The sequence below is a fragment of the Engystomops pustulosus genome, chromosome 11 (assembly GCF_040894005.1).
Source record: "Engystomops pustulosus chromosome 11, aEngPut4.maternal, whole genome shotgun sequence".
NCBI lineage: Eukaryota > Metazoa > Chordata > Amphibia > Anura > Leptodactylidae > Engystomops > Engystomops pustulosus.
In genome coordinates, this window is record NC_092421.1 from 83,784,559 (window position 1) to 83,800,959 (window position 16,401).

The following is a 16,401-nucleotide window of genomic DNA, read 5'->3' on the forward strand; positions in this document are numbered from 1 at the left end:
CCTTTATGCACTCATCAATCAACTAATGTATTTCTAAATTATTTCCTAACAAGATAAAGTATATTTATCCGATTGCATGGGATCAAACCATTAAAACCCCAAGAGATGACGAGAATGGGGGCCATTGGCCGTCAAGTGATTATTCACATGCATGACCACAGCTTCATTCACCTCCACATCATAGAAGTGAATCAAGCCTGGACAAGCATACACCCCACCCCTCCATTCAGCATGGAGTACAGGTAGACCCCATTCTTGTGATCACTGGGGGCCTCAGCAGTCATGCTTACAGTAAAAGACTTGACCCCTTCACCACTGTTTACAATCAGACACTTATCCCTGACAACTTGCTCGAGTTTGGAGTCAAGACCAATTATAGAAAACCTATGTGTCTAAGGCTACATTCACTAAAGCGTGCCCGTCGTACCGCAACACGCCGGGCACACGTTTGCACCGGGGAGAGGAGCAGCGCCCCTCTCCACAGAGAAACATGGGGCACGGCGCTGTATTTCGGGGGACAGATAGGACATGTACGATCTTTTCACGGGGTGAAGAACAGTACGGTGCCGCACTTGTGCTGCACCATACTGCTCCGTACGGTACCGTGGGCCCATTGCAGTCTACGGGGGACATATATCCGACGTATATATGTAGGCCGGAAATATATGTCCCCCATACGACTGTGTGAATGCAGCCTAATACGTATAAGACAACCTCCCAAGCAGTAAAGCTCATAGCAGTGTAATGAAAGCGATACCTGTATGAAAACGTGTTACATAATAACAGACATTACATCAATGTGATTACAGTATTTGTTTTAGACTATAAGGTGCACCGGATTATAAGGCGCATCATCAATAAATGCCTGCTAAAACGTCTAGGTTCATATATAAGGAGCACCGGATTATAAGGCGCACCTGATTATAAGGATTAATGACCAGCAGGTGGCACACCTGTGCACAGTTCAAGGCAGCTATTGTATGTAAGTGCGGTTCATATATAAGGTGCACCTTTTATTTCAGAGAAAATCAAAAGGATTTTTTGTGCGCCTTATAGTCCAAAAAATATGGTATTCCGCCGCAGCCCAATGTTGGCAGTGACCTTGATGCTACTTATGGTAGGTGTCCTTCTGGTAAGTAATTATCATCACACATACAAGGCATTGGCATTGGACCACCCCTTTCTTACCGAGCTGAGTGAAAAGGTCGCTGTGCACGATCTCTATAAGGCAGTAAAGCTTCTGCCGCACCAGGCGATCTCGGGGAACGTTCACAATGAAGTCGGTAAATAGTTTGCTGTGGAAAAGAAAGTGAGGTGAGTTCTGAAAGGATTATTGATCACCACGTAAAAAAGTGAAGCAAATAACAAGGGTCAGGAGGGTCCCGAGGTATGGAAGGGCACCAATGCTGAATGGGCCTTGTGGTACCTTTAAAGGGATATTGTGGATTATGGAATGTATCCCTTATTCTTAGGGGAACAACTTCAGATACAAGCACCCTGCACCCCTGCGAATGCGCCACTGGAGGCGCTGTGTCCATTAGTCAAGAGGCCCGGTTACGGCTCAGTCCAATCTATAACTAAAGGCCCAAATAGACTTGAAATGCGAAAGATAATCAGACAAGTTTGCCATTTATACAATACAGTAAGCAACTTTTTAACACTACGATCACAGAGTTGCTGGTCAATCGTAAACTAAGTATTCCTGGTATTGGTTCAGTTCTATAATTTTGGCCACTACATATATAGACCTGCAGCTGTAACACGAAATATACCGAGAGGACAGATCTGCTTTATACAACACACAAGATATAAAGTCTCAGCGCACTAAGAACCTATTGATATTTCACTATACCCCAGCCGGTAATTTGTCCTCCCTTTCTCCAATTATTAACATAAGTGTATAAGTTCTGTGTCACTGTAAATCTACCAGATAATAGTCACATAATCTCTGGGTATTCACAGGAAGACGCACGCAAAATACAAATGACCTGTCCCCAGGACACAAATCATCCTGGTTACTCCGGTTATACACATCAGCAGAGAAAGGTTTGAAAATTTGCTTAATTTGGTGCATAGTTTAGAGAAAACCAGAGATTCACCATCTATAACAAATCATAATCAGCCCAAGTCTAATCAAGTACCCAACTGCAGGACCTTGCCCCAGGCGCCAACTAGGAGGGCGCACAATCCGGAGCCCTGGCCGAGGAAAACTGCTACACTGAAGAACGGAACCAACCAAAATTTGGGTTCTGAAAAAATCTTTGGAAGGAAAAACCCTTTTAGAAAACCAGGTCTCTGGAGCATCACTACAATACATATGCATCACAGCCAATAATTTATGTCCTTAAAGGGGTCATCCACGTTCAACAAATAATCAATATGGTTTATGTAATGAAAAGTGATACAGTTTTCTAATATACTTTATGAAATCCTCCTGCTTTTCTAGATCTCTGCTTTCTGTGATTCTATAGGAAGCTTCATTGTTTACTTCCAGTGCATAGAAATCTCTGCATGTTCATCTGAGGTCACACAACTATGATTACTCTGAGTTACTAACGAGCCGTGTGACATCACATGACCGGGGATATAATGAGCCGTGCACCTGTGTGACATCACATGACCAGGGATATAATGAGCCGTGCTCCTGTGTGACATCACATGACCAGGGATATATGAGCCATGCACCTGTGTGACATCACATGACCAGGGATATAACGAGCCGTGCACCTGTGTGACATCACATGACCAGGGATATAATGAGCCGTGCACCTGTGTGACATCACATGACCAGGGATATAATGAGCCGTGCACCTGTGTGACATCACATGATCAGGGATATAAAGAGCCGTGCACCTGTGTGACATCACATGACCAGGGATATATGAGCCATGCACCTGTGTGACATCACATGACCAGGGATATAACGAGCCGTGCACCTGTGTGACATCACATGACCAGGGATATATGAGCCATGCACCTGTGTGACATCACATGACCAGGGATATAAGGAGCCGTGCACCTGTGTGACATCACATGACCAGGGATATATGAGCCATGCACCTGTGTGACATCACATGACCAGGGATATAATGAGCCGTGCACCTGTGTGACATCACATGACCAGGGATATATGAGCCATGCACCTGTGTGACATGACATGACCAGGGATATAACGAGCCGTGCACCTGTGTGACCTCACATGACCGGGGATATAACAAGCCATGCACCTGTGTGACATCACATGACCAGGGATATAACGAGCCGTGCACCTGTGTGACATCACATGACCAGGGATATATGAGCCATGCACCTGTGTGACATCACATGACCAGGGATATAAGGAGCCGTGCACCTGTGTGACATCACATGACCAGGGATATATGAGCCATGCACCTGTGTGACATCACATGACCAGGGATATAATGAGCCGTGCACCTGTGTGACATCACATGACCAGGGATATATGAGCCATGCACCTGTGTGACATGACATGACCAGGGATATAACGAGCCGTGCACCTGTGTGACCTCACATGACCGGGGATATAACAAGCCATGCACCTGTGTGACATCACATGACCAGGGATATAACAAGCCATGCACCTGTGTAACATCACATGACCAGGTACACAACGATCCATGCACCTGTGAGACATCACATGACCAAGGACAGATTTCTATGCGCTAGAAGAAAACATATAAGCTTTCCATAGGACAGCAAGGAGGAATTGATAAAGAAAGTATATTGGAAAATTGTAGAACTCAATTATTTTCTGAAAGTGGACGACCACTTTAAGGATGGGAAACCACAGAAATTCTGCACAAAGTGAACAACTTATTTGTGGAATGATGATATCAGATTTAAGGCCTCATGCACATGACTGCACATGGAGCCCCCATTAACTTCTATTAGACAAGGTCTAAGGTCTGAGGCCGCTTTGGGCAGGTCCTGCATGGATTTGCGGTGCAGTTGGGCCCTTCGAATGGACAAGGACCATGATTTTTCACATGTGCATGAGCCCTTATACAGGTGGCAGCCGCTGTAGCGGGTGCATGTCTTCAATAAGACCTCACAAGACCATCAGAAGCCGGCAATGACAAGAGGCGACACTTGGGGTACGGATAGAGGGAATGATCAGTTCTTTTCAATTTTATTACACTAATGTAAAAATAATTGATCGAGAAGAACTTCTAACACAAAGAGGGAGTAGTAGTAGCAGTAAGTAATAGTAGTAATTAGTACAAGGTAGTAAGTAGTACAAGGTAGTAGTAGTAGTAGGTAGTAGTAAGTAGTACAAGGTAGTAGTAGTAGTAGTAGTACAAGGTAGTAGTAGGTAGTAGTAAGTAGTACAAGGTAGTAGTAGGTAGTAGTAAGTAGTACAAGGTAGTAGTAGGTAGTAGTAAGTAGTACAAGGTAGTAGTAGGTAGTAGTAAGTAGTACAAGGTAGTAGTAGGTAGTAGTAAGTAGTACAAGGTAGTAGTAGGTAGTAGTAAGTAGTACAAGGTAGTAGTAGTAGTAGGTAGTAGTAAGTAGTACAAGGTAGTAGTAGTAGTAGGTAGTAGTAAGTAGTACAAGGTAGTAGTAGTAGGTAGTAGTATTAGGTAGTAGTAGGTAGTAGTAGTAGTAGTACAAGGTAGTAGTAGGTAGTAGTAGTAGTACAAGGTAGTAGTAGGTAGTAGTAGTACAAGGTAGTAGTAGGTAGTAGTAGTACAAGGTAGTAGTAGGTAGTAGTAAGTAGTACAAGGTAGTAGTAGTAGTAGGTAGTAGTAAGTAGTACAAGGTAGTAGTAGTAGTAGTAGTACAAGGTAGTAGTAGGTAGTAGTAAGTAGTACAAGGTAGTAGTAGGTAGTAGTAAGTAGTACAAGGTAGTAGTAGGTAGTAGTAAGTAGTACAAGGTAGTAGTAGGTAGTAGTAAGTAGTACAAGGTAGTAGTAGGTAGTAGTAAGTAGTACAAGGTAGTAGTAGGTAGTAGTAAGTAGTACAAGGTAGTAGTAGTAGTAGGTAGTAGTAAGTAGTACAAGGTAGTAGTAGTAGTAGGTAGTAGTAAGTAGTACAAGGTAGTAGTAGTAGGTAGTAGTAAGTAGTACAAGGTAGTAGTAGTAGGTAGTAGTAAGTAGTACAAGGTAGTAGTAGTAGGTAGTAGTAAGTAGTACAAGGTAGTAGTAGTAGGTAGTAGTAAGTAGTACAAGGTAGTAGTAGGTAGTAGTAAGTAGTACAAGGTAGTAGTAGGTAGTAGTAAGTAGTACAAGGTAGTAGTAGGTAGTAGTAAGTAGTACAAGGTAGTAGTAGGTAGTAGTAAGTAGTACAAGGTAGTAGTAGGTAGTAGTAAGTAGTACAAGGTAGTAGTAGGTAGTAGTAAGTAGTACAAGGTAGTAGTAGGTAGTAGTAAGTAGTACAAGGTAGTAGTAGGTAGTAGTAAGTAGTACAAGGTAGTAGTAGGTAGTAGTAAGTAGTACAAGGTAGTAGTAAGTAGTAGTAAGTAGTACAAGGTAGTAGTAAGTAGTACAAGGTAGTAGTAGGTGGTAGTACAAGGTAATAGTATTAGGTAGTACAAGGTAGTAGTAGTAGGTAGTACAAGGTAGTAGTAGTAGGTAGTAGTAGTAGGTAGTAGTAGTAGGTAGTAGTAGTAGTAGGTAGTAGTAGTATTAGTAGTAGTAGGTAGTAGTAGGTAGTAGTAGGTAGTAGTATTAGGTAGTAGTAGTAGTAGGTAGTAGTAGTAGTAGTAGGTAGTAGTAAGTAGTATTAGGTAGTAGTAAGTAGTAGGTAGTAGTATTAGGTAGTAGTAGTAGTAGGTAGTAGTAGTAGTAGGTAGTAGTAGTAGTAGGTAGTAGTAAGTAGTATTAGGTAGTAGTAAGTAGTAGGTAGTAGTATTAGGTAGTAGTAGTAGTAGGTAGTAGTAGTAGTAGTAGGTAGTAGTAGTAGTAGGTAGTAGTAAGTAGTATTAGGTAGTAGTAAGTAGTAGTATTAGGTAGTAGTAGTGGTAGAACTTACCTCAACTCCTTAGGATCAAACACAAGCTTGACGTCATTCACGATGGTTGGCAGGTATTTCAGTGCAGCTCCCTGGGAAGAGTCGCATTGTTAACTAGTTTTATTATTACAATTTTTAAAGCATGACGCATCTCAAAAGGTTGAAAGAAAAGATACAGATGCATCTAAAAAGGTAGGGGAAAAAACATAAAAACAGCCGCAAAAAAAAAAAAAAAAAATCTACTTAAAATTGCAGCAACTTCTCTCTGGCGATTAATTCTACTCTCAGGTGTCGGATTCAAGAGTCGGCGCAAGGTGTGTAATAATAAATAACCTTTATCATGATCGCAGCCCGTCTCCTCCCTCCAGGGGAACATCTTTTATCATACATGAAACAGAAAATCTTTTGATGGGGGTAGAAAAATTTTCTTCACTCTATCAATATATGCCTGGAAAACCCTCAATGGGAGAACAGGACAGAAATGATTAAACTAAAAAAATAAATTAAAAAAATTCTTCCTTTCATTTGCCCCGAGTAAAAATAGGTAATTACGACTTTGGTCGTGTGGGGCGAGAACATAAATTTGTGATTCATATGAATGAAATTTTATTTTCTGTGAAGTGTAGATTGGTCAATGGCGATTAAAAATTGAACACAAAAGTACAAATGGGAATCGACACACAATCATAAAAAACAACATAAAATAGATAGATGTGACATAAATAGAACATGAAAAGCCTTGTACACCTCGTGCAGCCATCTCCAGAGGAAACAGGTTTACGTTTAATATAAATACAAAAAAAACTAGGAAACGTAATCCACAAATAATAAAAAACAATACACGCTTATAAACTAGAAGAATAGAATGGTAAAAGATTAACCCCTTTGTGACCAACTGTGATGCCTGGATGTCTACAACAAAATGATTGGTTTTAAAATAAACCATAAACCTTTAACCGTTAATTATCTTACGCATATTTTTACCATATTTTGTGCTTTTATATGGCACAAAAAAAACCCTGTTTTATTTTAAATTATTAGAATTTAAAAAAAGAAGAACAAGAATAAACACAAAAATTTATAATAATAATAATACTTAACTGGCCATGCGCCAGAATGGAAGTTGTGGGGGAAGGGGGCATTGCGAGACCCAGTTTGCCCAATGAGTAGCCTCCTTGGATCAGGAGACAACAAAGGAAGTAAATCCCCAAAAACAGAAGTCCAGGCCAATCATTAGACAAAGCTGTGAGCCCCCTGAGCATTTGCCGAGACCCACTGCCTGAAACTGGAGTATAGGAGCTAAACAGGAACCGGGAGCCAGAGAAGGGTAAGGCCCCATTCACACTAATATGTGCTTGCAGGGAGGAGGAGGAGGAGAGAACAAGGTCGGGAGGAGGAGAGAACAAGGTCGGGAGGAGGAGAGAACAAGGTCAGGAGGAGGAGAAAGGATGGCCGAGTGCTCCTCACCCATCCCATCTCCATAGAAAGCTGAACAGCCCGGCTCCGTCACAGTGTGCTCACTGCACCGCGGGCAGGAGCTATAAACCTTTAATGGCATACGTGATACTGCCACAAATTGTGCGGCCGTATCACCGCCCCCACACAGTCATGTGGATAGGGCCTTAGTAGGTTTTTTTTTTTTTTTAACCATTGAATGTGGGAAAAAACCCTTTAATGGTTAATATTTAAATCTTCTCAGTGTTTTCCCCCATTTGCAATTCAATTCATTATATCTAATAGTAAGGAACACATCAGCACAAAAGGGCTCAAATGTACAAGAAACTACAACAAGAAACTACAACAAGAAACTTGGACGGATGACCTGAAACTGTGCGGGACTTACTGTAGCAACAGGAAATGAGATGGAAAAGAGGTCAAAATGTGACATCGATTAATGGCAAATTCTGTAAAATGTTCCTGATGGTGTTAAAAATATCAGTGAGCGTCAGAGACTGATGAGCGATAGAGAATGACGGGGATTGGAACAACGAGATATAATAACCCTGTGCAATTGTCTAATGACTGGTAAGTCTAAACATCGGAGACCCGTGTCAGCAGCAAACCTACCGATATGATAGAAAACGAGACCTCGACTGGAAGGGCCATGGCTACAAATACAACTACAGGCAGTCCCAGGTTACATACAAGATAGGGTCCATAGGTTTGTACTTAAGTTGAATTTGTATGCAAGTCGAAACTGTATATTTTATAATTGTTGGTCCAGACAAAAACATTTTTTTGCCCCAGTGACAATCAAAGTTTAAATTTTTTTTTCTGTAATGGGACCAAGGATTATCAATAAATCTTCATTAGAGACACCTTACAGCTGATCATTGCAGCCTGGGGACTATAGTAACATCCAGAGAGGTCACCAGAGGTCACAGTGGGCAGAGGGGTCTGTCTGTAACTAGGGGTCGTCTGTAAGTCGGGTGTCCTTAAGTAGGGGACCGCCTGTATATGCACTTAGCACTTCACAGAAAATCAATCCCATTATTATATACAAATATATTTACTTATATACACACACATATATATTCACCATATACTCAAGTGCTGCAGACCCAAGTATAAGCCGAGGCCCCTAATTTAACCACAAAAACCTGGTAAAACCTATATTTTTTTACTCGAGTATAAGCCAAGTTTGGGTTTTCAGCACTTTTTTTGTGCTGAAAAACTAGGCTTATACTCGAGTATATACACAGACGATAATATATATATATTTGGGAACAAGAAAACAGTGAACGCTTCAAGCAACCGACTGGCAGGGGTATGCAGACCTCACTTATTCCTCAATAGGCTAAAAAAAAAAAAAAAAAAAAAGGATTGGACATGCAGAAGTTCCACTGCCTGATCCCTTTCTCGCTCTATATCAGCCATTGAAAACTCCTTAGACAATAGGTAATACGCCCACTAACCTAATCAGAGAAGAGCAAATTAATTAGGATTCAATTCACTGAAGATTCGCCAAATACTTCAAAAGAGAAGAAGTTTCGGGTCTGAATTGAATCAGTCCGAACCAGTTGTTGCTCCAATTGATTGATATAGAAGCCTCTCTAGTCTTGTAAATGGATTTTTAACTTTTTATCAGAAGGTTCTTTATTGTTTAGTTCATTTCCTAACAATTCTTTTCATTCATTCACCCTAACCCCACTTTTATTCCAATTGTAGGATGATTGACAGCAGTAATGCAAACTGTTAGGCTACATTCACAGGAACGTATGGGGGACCTATCCACATCCCCCATACACTTCAATGGCCTCACCGGAGCGTGTCCTTCACTCCTACTGAGGAGGATAGACTGTTCTCAGAGGAGAAGAGTGATGGCGCCCCCTTGTCCTTAGGTTAGGAATACCCCTTTAGCACAAAACAACCACATCCATCATGGACATAATAAAGGCTGGACTCCACTCTACATAGTTATGATCCCCCATCAAATACCAATAATAAAAATAATTTAGATAAGACAAAGCGTTTCAGCTCAGCCGCATCTCCATATGTGGGTTATTAATGTACATCACACATTGTATTAATCAGAGGTGTCAGCTTCATTACGTCTTACAGTCAATACACGACTAATCAGGTTTCCCTGGTAAACCTTAGATATGTAATACTTACAATCTGCCATATACTCTACACTAAGATCTCGGCTACTGGAGGGTTAATGTTATTCCTGTGTCCAAAACCTGCTCAAGTCCCCCAGAGGTTAAAGATCAATACCCAGAGAAGCCGTCAATGCACCAAGGTTACGTAAGGGGCCACAGAGGTGACCGCTGCTTACACTCCTTTTTATTTCTCGCTATAATTGGATAATTTGCGGTCGGCCCCGATCACATAGAAATATCACTCACATGAATTTGTTATTAAATAAGACTGAAGGGAATAAACGTGGACGTCTTTGGTGATCCTCAATGTTCTTCCTTGATTATTGGCCACAGAGCAGAATGTCCAGGGCTCGTTGTACTGCAGTAATATCCGCTGTCTAATCGATCATGGTTTCTTTGAAGGAATGACCGGCCATCAATATAAGAACAGGGAGGATCTGACTCTGGGCACCTCATATGTATCAGCTGTTTGAAGGGGCAACGATGCAGAGCCAAGCGCCATGACTTTTCATGGTTTACAGAGGTCTATCTACTTAAAGGCGTATCCCGGGAATAAGAATAATAATATTATTCTTAATATTCTGACAGAATCCCCTGTGTAGTCCTAGGGGTTGGGCTTTGGATTGGCTGCTTTTCAAAAGACAAGTGACTTGTCTATGCTGCAGACTCCTCAGATCTCTGCCTCCACCTTTGTGCTCCGTTACAGCTCATCCCTCTCCCACTGATGTCATCAGGCTGTGAGCTTTGTGAAGAAACAGGAGGGAGGAGCACAGGGTGGGGGCTGAGAACTGAGGAGTCTGCAGCACAGAACAGGTTACATGTTGTTTTTTGAGATGCATCCAAACCAAAGCCCAAACCCTGGGACTAAACAGAGAATTCTGCCAGGATGCAAGGTTGTAACACACAATTATATTGTAATGCAAATGCTAAGAAAAAGCAGAAAGGTATATTTGCACTGCAGGTGTGATGGGTTTTTGCAACCTGCTTTTAGTGAAAATGAGGTCCCAGGTTCCCTTTATAACCGGCTAAAGGTTTTTAAAAAGGCACCTGACCACTTCAGCCAATCTATGGGATCGAAGTGGATCTGGTGAGCGATATTTTCCGTTACTGGGTTCAACACCGGGAATAACCGTTATTATATTTTGATAGGTCAGGACTTTAGGGATGTGGCGATTCCCATCATGTTTATGATTTCATCTGTTCATTTTTACATTTTAACTTTTTATTTTATTTTTTACTGTTTAAGACCCCACTAGGGTATTTTAACCCTAGGTTGTCTGATCTATCCTACCATATACTTACATAACACAGTTACAAATGTGCCAGCGGCAAGCAAAGGCTTAATATCTGTGCAATATGCAGCAAACACCCAGCTTCTATGGAGAGGGCTCCTCTCCATACTCCAGTAACAGACATGGGACATACTGATACGTCACACGCCATTAAGGGGTTCATAAAGTATATTACAAAGTCTTTTATTATCATCTGCACCATTTGGTTGAATTCGCACTTCTTCACGTTTTCAGATTCTGTTTATTTTTAATACTAGTAACGGCAATAGTCTCCGGAGAACGGTGGGAATGCGTCAGACTTTGGGAAGCGCACAAGGATTGCAATGCAGCATTTACCATGGAAGCCTTTCCTAGTCACATGCACCAGGGCTCTACGTGTAAGAGAAATACATTCACCGTTGTTTGCCTTTGGAGAAAATGTAAGTACATGATCAATAGTTGCCAATCTATCCCCAATACTTAAAATAAATGGAACCTTGTTGCCATTTACAAATGAACCTTCAACGTGAATTGATTGGCATTAAAGTTCTTAAGTGGAGGAGATGAAAAACAAAAACCCATTTACATAAACCTATAAGTCATTCCCTGATTAGAGACGCCTTTTTTTTTTTTTTTCAGGTCAGTGAAATAGGCCGATGCGAAATGCGGAATTGTTCCCCCCACCTCCCCACCCCCTCCCGTGCACAGCTGTGAATCCATTTTGCTGCTTGATATTAATCAAACAAACCATTGGTTTTCTCTCTTTCCTGCGCGGACATGCTAATCACTATGTGAAAAGCAAGAAATCTTAAATTCTACTGACTACCCTGGGAAAAAAGAAAGGTTTACATAGCCCGCAGCGTTTCACACGACTTTCTTACGGGGCTCGTATCAAACTCTTTGATATGGAACGTTTTCCTATTGCAGTTTCGCTATTCTGGTGCATTTCCCCCCCCAATGAAGACTTATAAATGAATGAAAGATCAGTAATATGTGGTCTTTAAATACAGAGAGGGATCTCTTTTCACCCTTACGCTTTTAATACATTGCAAACATGAAAAAAACCTTCTCTCCATTCCCAAAAAATCTCTGTGATAACTTCCTGTAATGTAATTCTACAGCTCCACAATCACAGCCTGTAGCAGGAGTCTCTGCTGCCTTATTCCCTATAGAGATAAGTAGTAAGTGAGCAAATCATAAAGCACAAAACTGCCGAAATAATTTATATATAATTACAACCAGGACAATGCATTTATATAAACTCACTAGATAACTATATGGGAATAAAAGTGCTTTCATTTTGAACTGAAATACTTGGAGTGTTGTGGTGTTTGGTCTCTCTATATAAAATCCTTTGAAGGAATACCGTATATACTCGAGTATAAGCAGAGTTTTTTTTAGCACAAAAAAACTCGGCTTATACTCAATTAAAAAAAAATCATCAAAGTCATTACTCACCTAAACCCCCCCTCCCCCCCACAGGTCTTCTCTAATTTGGTCTTGCGAAGGGGGAGGGAAAGGAAAGGTGAGTTTTGACCTTTTTTTATGAATTGGGAAAACTGGGGCTAGCCGTATATATATTGGGGCAGGGGGGGCTAGCCGTATATATATTGGGGCAGGGGGGGCTAGCCGTATATATATTGGGGCAGGGGGGGCTAGCCGTATATATTGGGGCAGGGGGGGCTAGCCGTATATATTGGGGCAGGGGGGGCTAGCCGTATATATTGGGGCAGGGGGGGCTAGCCGTATATATATTGGGGCAGGGGGGGCTAGCCGTATATATATTGGGGCAGGGGGGGCTAGCCGTATATATATTGGGGCAGGGGGGGCTAGCCGTATATATATTGGGGCAGGGGGGGCTAGCCGTATATATATTGGGGCAGGGGGGGCTAGCCGTATATATTGGGGCAGGGGGGGCTAGCCGTATATATTGGGGCAGGGGGGGCTAGCCGTATATATTGGGGCAGGGGGGGCTAGCCGTATATATTGGGGCAGGGGGGGCTAGCCGTATATATTGGGGCAGGGGGGGCTAGCCGTATATATTTGGGGCAGGGGGGGCTAGCCGTATATATTGGGGCAGGGGGGGCTAGCCGTATATATTTGGGGCAGGGGGGGCTAGCCGTATATATTGGGGCAGGGGGGGCTAGCCGTATATATTGGGGCAGGGGGGGCTAGCCGTATATATTGGGGCAGGGGGGGCTAGCCGTATATATTGGGGCAGGGGGGGCTAGCCGTATATATTGGGGCAGGGGGGGCTAGCCGTATATATTGGGGCAAGGGGGGCTAGCCGTATATATTGGGGCAAGGGGGGCTAGCCGTATATATTGGGGCAGGGGGGGCTAGCCGTATATATTGGGGCACGGGGGGCTAGCCGTATATATTGGGGCACGGGGGGCTAGCCGTATATATTGGGGCACGGGGGGCTAGCCGTATATATTGGGGCACGGGGGGCTAGCCGTATATATTGGGGCACGGGGGGCTAGCCGTATATATTGGGGCACGGGGGGCTAGCCGTATATATTTGGGGCAGGGGGGGCTAGCCGTATATATTGGGGCAGGGGGGGCTAGCCGTATATATTGGGGCAGGGGGGGCTAGCCGTATATATTGGGGCAGGGGGGGCTAGCCGTATATATTGGGGCAAGGGGGGCTAGCCGTATATATTGGGGCAAGGGGGGCTAGCCGTATATATTGGGGCAGGGGGGGCTAGCCGTATATATTGGGGCACGGGGGGCTAGCCGTATATATTGGGGCACGGGGGGCTAGCCGTATATATTGGGGCACGGGGGGCTAGCCGTATATATTGGGGCACGGGGGGCTAGCCGTATATATTGGGGCACGGGGGGCTAGCCGTATATATTGGGGCAGGGGGGGCTAGCCGTATATATTTGGGGCAGGGGGGGCTAGCCGTATATATTGGGGCAGGGGGGGCTAGCCGTATATATTGGGGCAGGGGGGGCTAGCCGTATATATTGGGGCAGGGGGGGCTAGCCGTATATATTGGGGCAGGGGGGGCTAGCCGTATATATTGGGGCAGGGGGGGCTAGCCGTATATATTGGGGCAAGGGGGGCTAGCCGTATATATTGGGGCAAGGGGGGCTAGCCGTATATATTGGGGCAGGGGGGGCTAGCCGTATATATTGGGGCACGGGGGGCTAGCCGTATATATTGGGGCACGGGGGGCTAGCCGTATATATTGGGGCACGGGGGGCTAGCCGTATATATTGGGGCACGGGGGGCTAGCCGTATATATTGGGGCACGGGGGGCTAGCCGTATATATTGGGGCACGGGGGGCTAGCCGTATATATTGGGGCACGGGGGGCTAGCCGTATATATTGGGGCACGGGGGGCTAGCCGTATATATTGGGGCACGGGGGGCTAGCCGTATATATTGGGGCACGGGGGGCTAGCCGTATATATTGGGGCAGGGGGGGCTAGCCATATATTGGGGAAGAGGGGGCCAACCATATATACTGAGGGGATACTATATACTGGGGCTGGGGGCTGGCTACCTATATAATGTATAATTCCCACCCTAGGTTTATACTCGAGTCAATAGGATTTCCCATTTTTTTGTGGTAAAATTAGGGTCCTCGGAGTATATATGGTACTCTTGTTTGGGAAACATATACACCCTAAAAGAAAAGCCATATGTGTTTATACATGTAAATGTCTCCTCAAGGACCTTCCACTACCTGGAAAACAGAATTGTAGTCCCCATACTGTTGCCATACATAGAAAAAGTCTCGTCGTTCATTTCTGTGAATTTATAAAAGCAGGTGTGACAAGTGCTGTGATAGAGCTGGAGTTTATAGGTTGACATTTTACACCACATTTTTGGTAGCCTCCCCATACATAGCAGTTATGGGACAGGGGGTCACATATCTCCCATCTTTACATACAACAAAAAAGAAAAAAAAAGGTTTCAAACAACATCTGATACCTCACCTGATATTTGTAGAATTATTGACTGATCGGGAGATCAGATAGATCCTCTTTGAGGAAAAAAAAACGGATAAACCCCTTAAAGGGATTGTTCAGAAACATGTGTGCTTTCTTCCATAAACAGTATCACATATGGTTCTGTGTTGTATTTAGAATTTCACTTCATCTGAATTATTGGGGCTCAATTGCAATACCACACATGTCCTGTATACAGGTTTGGTGCAGTTTTTTTTTTTTGGGAGGGGGGGGGGGGTTCCCATATTTCTGGACAAACACCTTTACAAAGCAAGCTGCTGCACAAATAAAGGAGAAACCTTTTTTTTTTCAGCTACAATTTACCTTGACTATGACGGTCTGGTCAGTCTGGCTACTTGTCATCTCATTAATGGACTTAAAGAGCTGCAGCAGAGATTCCATAAACTCCGCTTCTCCCTTATTTTCATACAATCTGAAAAATAACAATAAATTATCCGCCAAGAATCCTGCAATTACATAGGAACAAGACAGCAAAAACTTAAAGGGGTTGTCCCACCCAAGCAAGTTATGCCCTATCCACAGGATACTGCCTAACTTGGTCTCAGTGATAGGACCCCTACGAAACCGGACAATGGTGGTCCGATGTACCCCCCCCGTCGCCCCCAGAGATGACTGGAGCAGCCAGTCACGCATGCGCAGGCTGCCCCATTCATCTCTAAGGAGCTGACGGAGATTTGTGTGCATGGGGTCTTAGATCTAGACACCACAGCACCACCCAGAATAATTAGACAAGAATCAAGACAGATGTATTAAACACCACACCCCAAAAAGAAAATTCACTCTGGAGGACCAAGCATTAAATGTTTCAAAGCAGGTACTGCCTGCAGGGCACAGGAAAGGACCTTTAAGGGGTATTGCAGTGGGACCACCACGGATCCCAGAAATGTGGACCCCCGAATAAATAGAGCAGCAGGTTGCAAATGCAATTTATCTTTATGACACTGAGGGATAGCTATAGGCAGTACTCAGCTACTTCCATCAGTGCCAGAAAATGTGAATGGAGTGACAGCGTGCATACCCATCCTGTCACTCCATTCATTTGGGGTAAAACAGACTATTTTCGTGACCAATGGGTGTCCAGCCACTCATCAGCACATTACACTTATGATCTAGTTAGAGGGTAACTTGTTAACTTGAGGTCGGAATCCCTCGTTAATTGTGCTCCATCTGTCATGTTATAAAACGGCATAGAAACGGTAAAGAAAACTGATTTATTGGACAATTTTCCGCTTTATGTGTTATGAACCAAATACTTACTGAATAAACAAAATTCTTGAACGGACAATGAATTTGAAGATATATTCCAAGGCTTTCATGACCTTGAACACTTGATCTGTTATGCCGGGTTTATCTGCATTGTCCACGTAGTTCTTTAACACCTTGGTCAGTTTTCTGGAACAGACACGAGGATAATCCAAATTAATGGGAACAATGGGCAGGGATATGGAGATTGAGAATGAAAGGCAAGAACCCTAAAGCTATTAAGCAGAGATCTCATACAAGTGCAGGCTTTGGGTCTTTGCTTACTCCTCGACTCCGCGACTACCTCTTCATTTTACCTATTTGCCAGCTGAACCT

At 43.4% G+C, this 16,401-nt stretch overlaps 1 protein-coding gene across 2 annotated transcripts in view; it reads right to left on the bottom strand.

The window, feature by feature from the left end:
- DOCK1 (dedicator of cytokinesis 1) overlaps positions 1 to 16,401 on the bottom strand; it is a 221,354-nt gene that overhangs the window by 133,170 nt on the left and 71,783 nt on the right. For both annotated transcript variants that reach the window (XM_072129711.1, XM_072129712.1), the window contains exons 22-25: positions 16,081 to 16,215; positions 15,127 to 15,235; positions 5,992 to 6,062; positions 1,189 to 1,295 (exon numbers count right to left, since the gene is read on the bottom strand). In XM_072129711.1, coding sequence (XP_071985812.1) covers positions 1,189 to 1,295; positions 5,992 to 6,062; positions 15,127 to 15,235; positions 16,081 to 16,215 — 422 coding nt within the window. The remainder of the gene's footprint in view (positions 1 to 1,188; positions 1,296 to 5,991; positions 6,063 to 15,126; positions 15,236 to 16,080; positions 16,216 to 16,401) is intronic.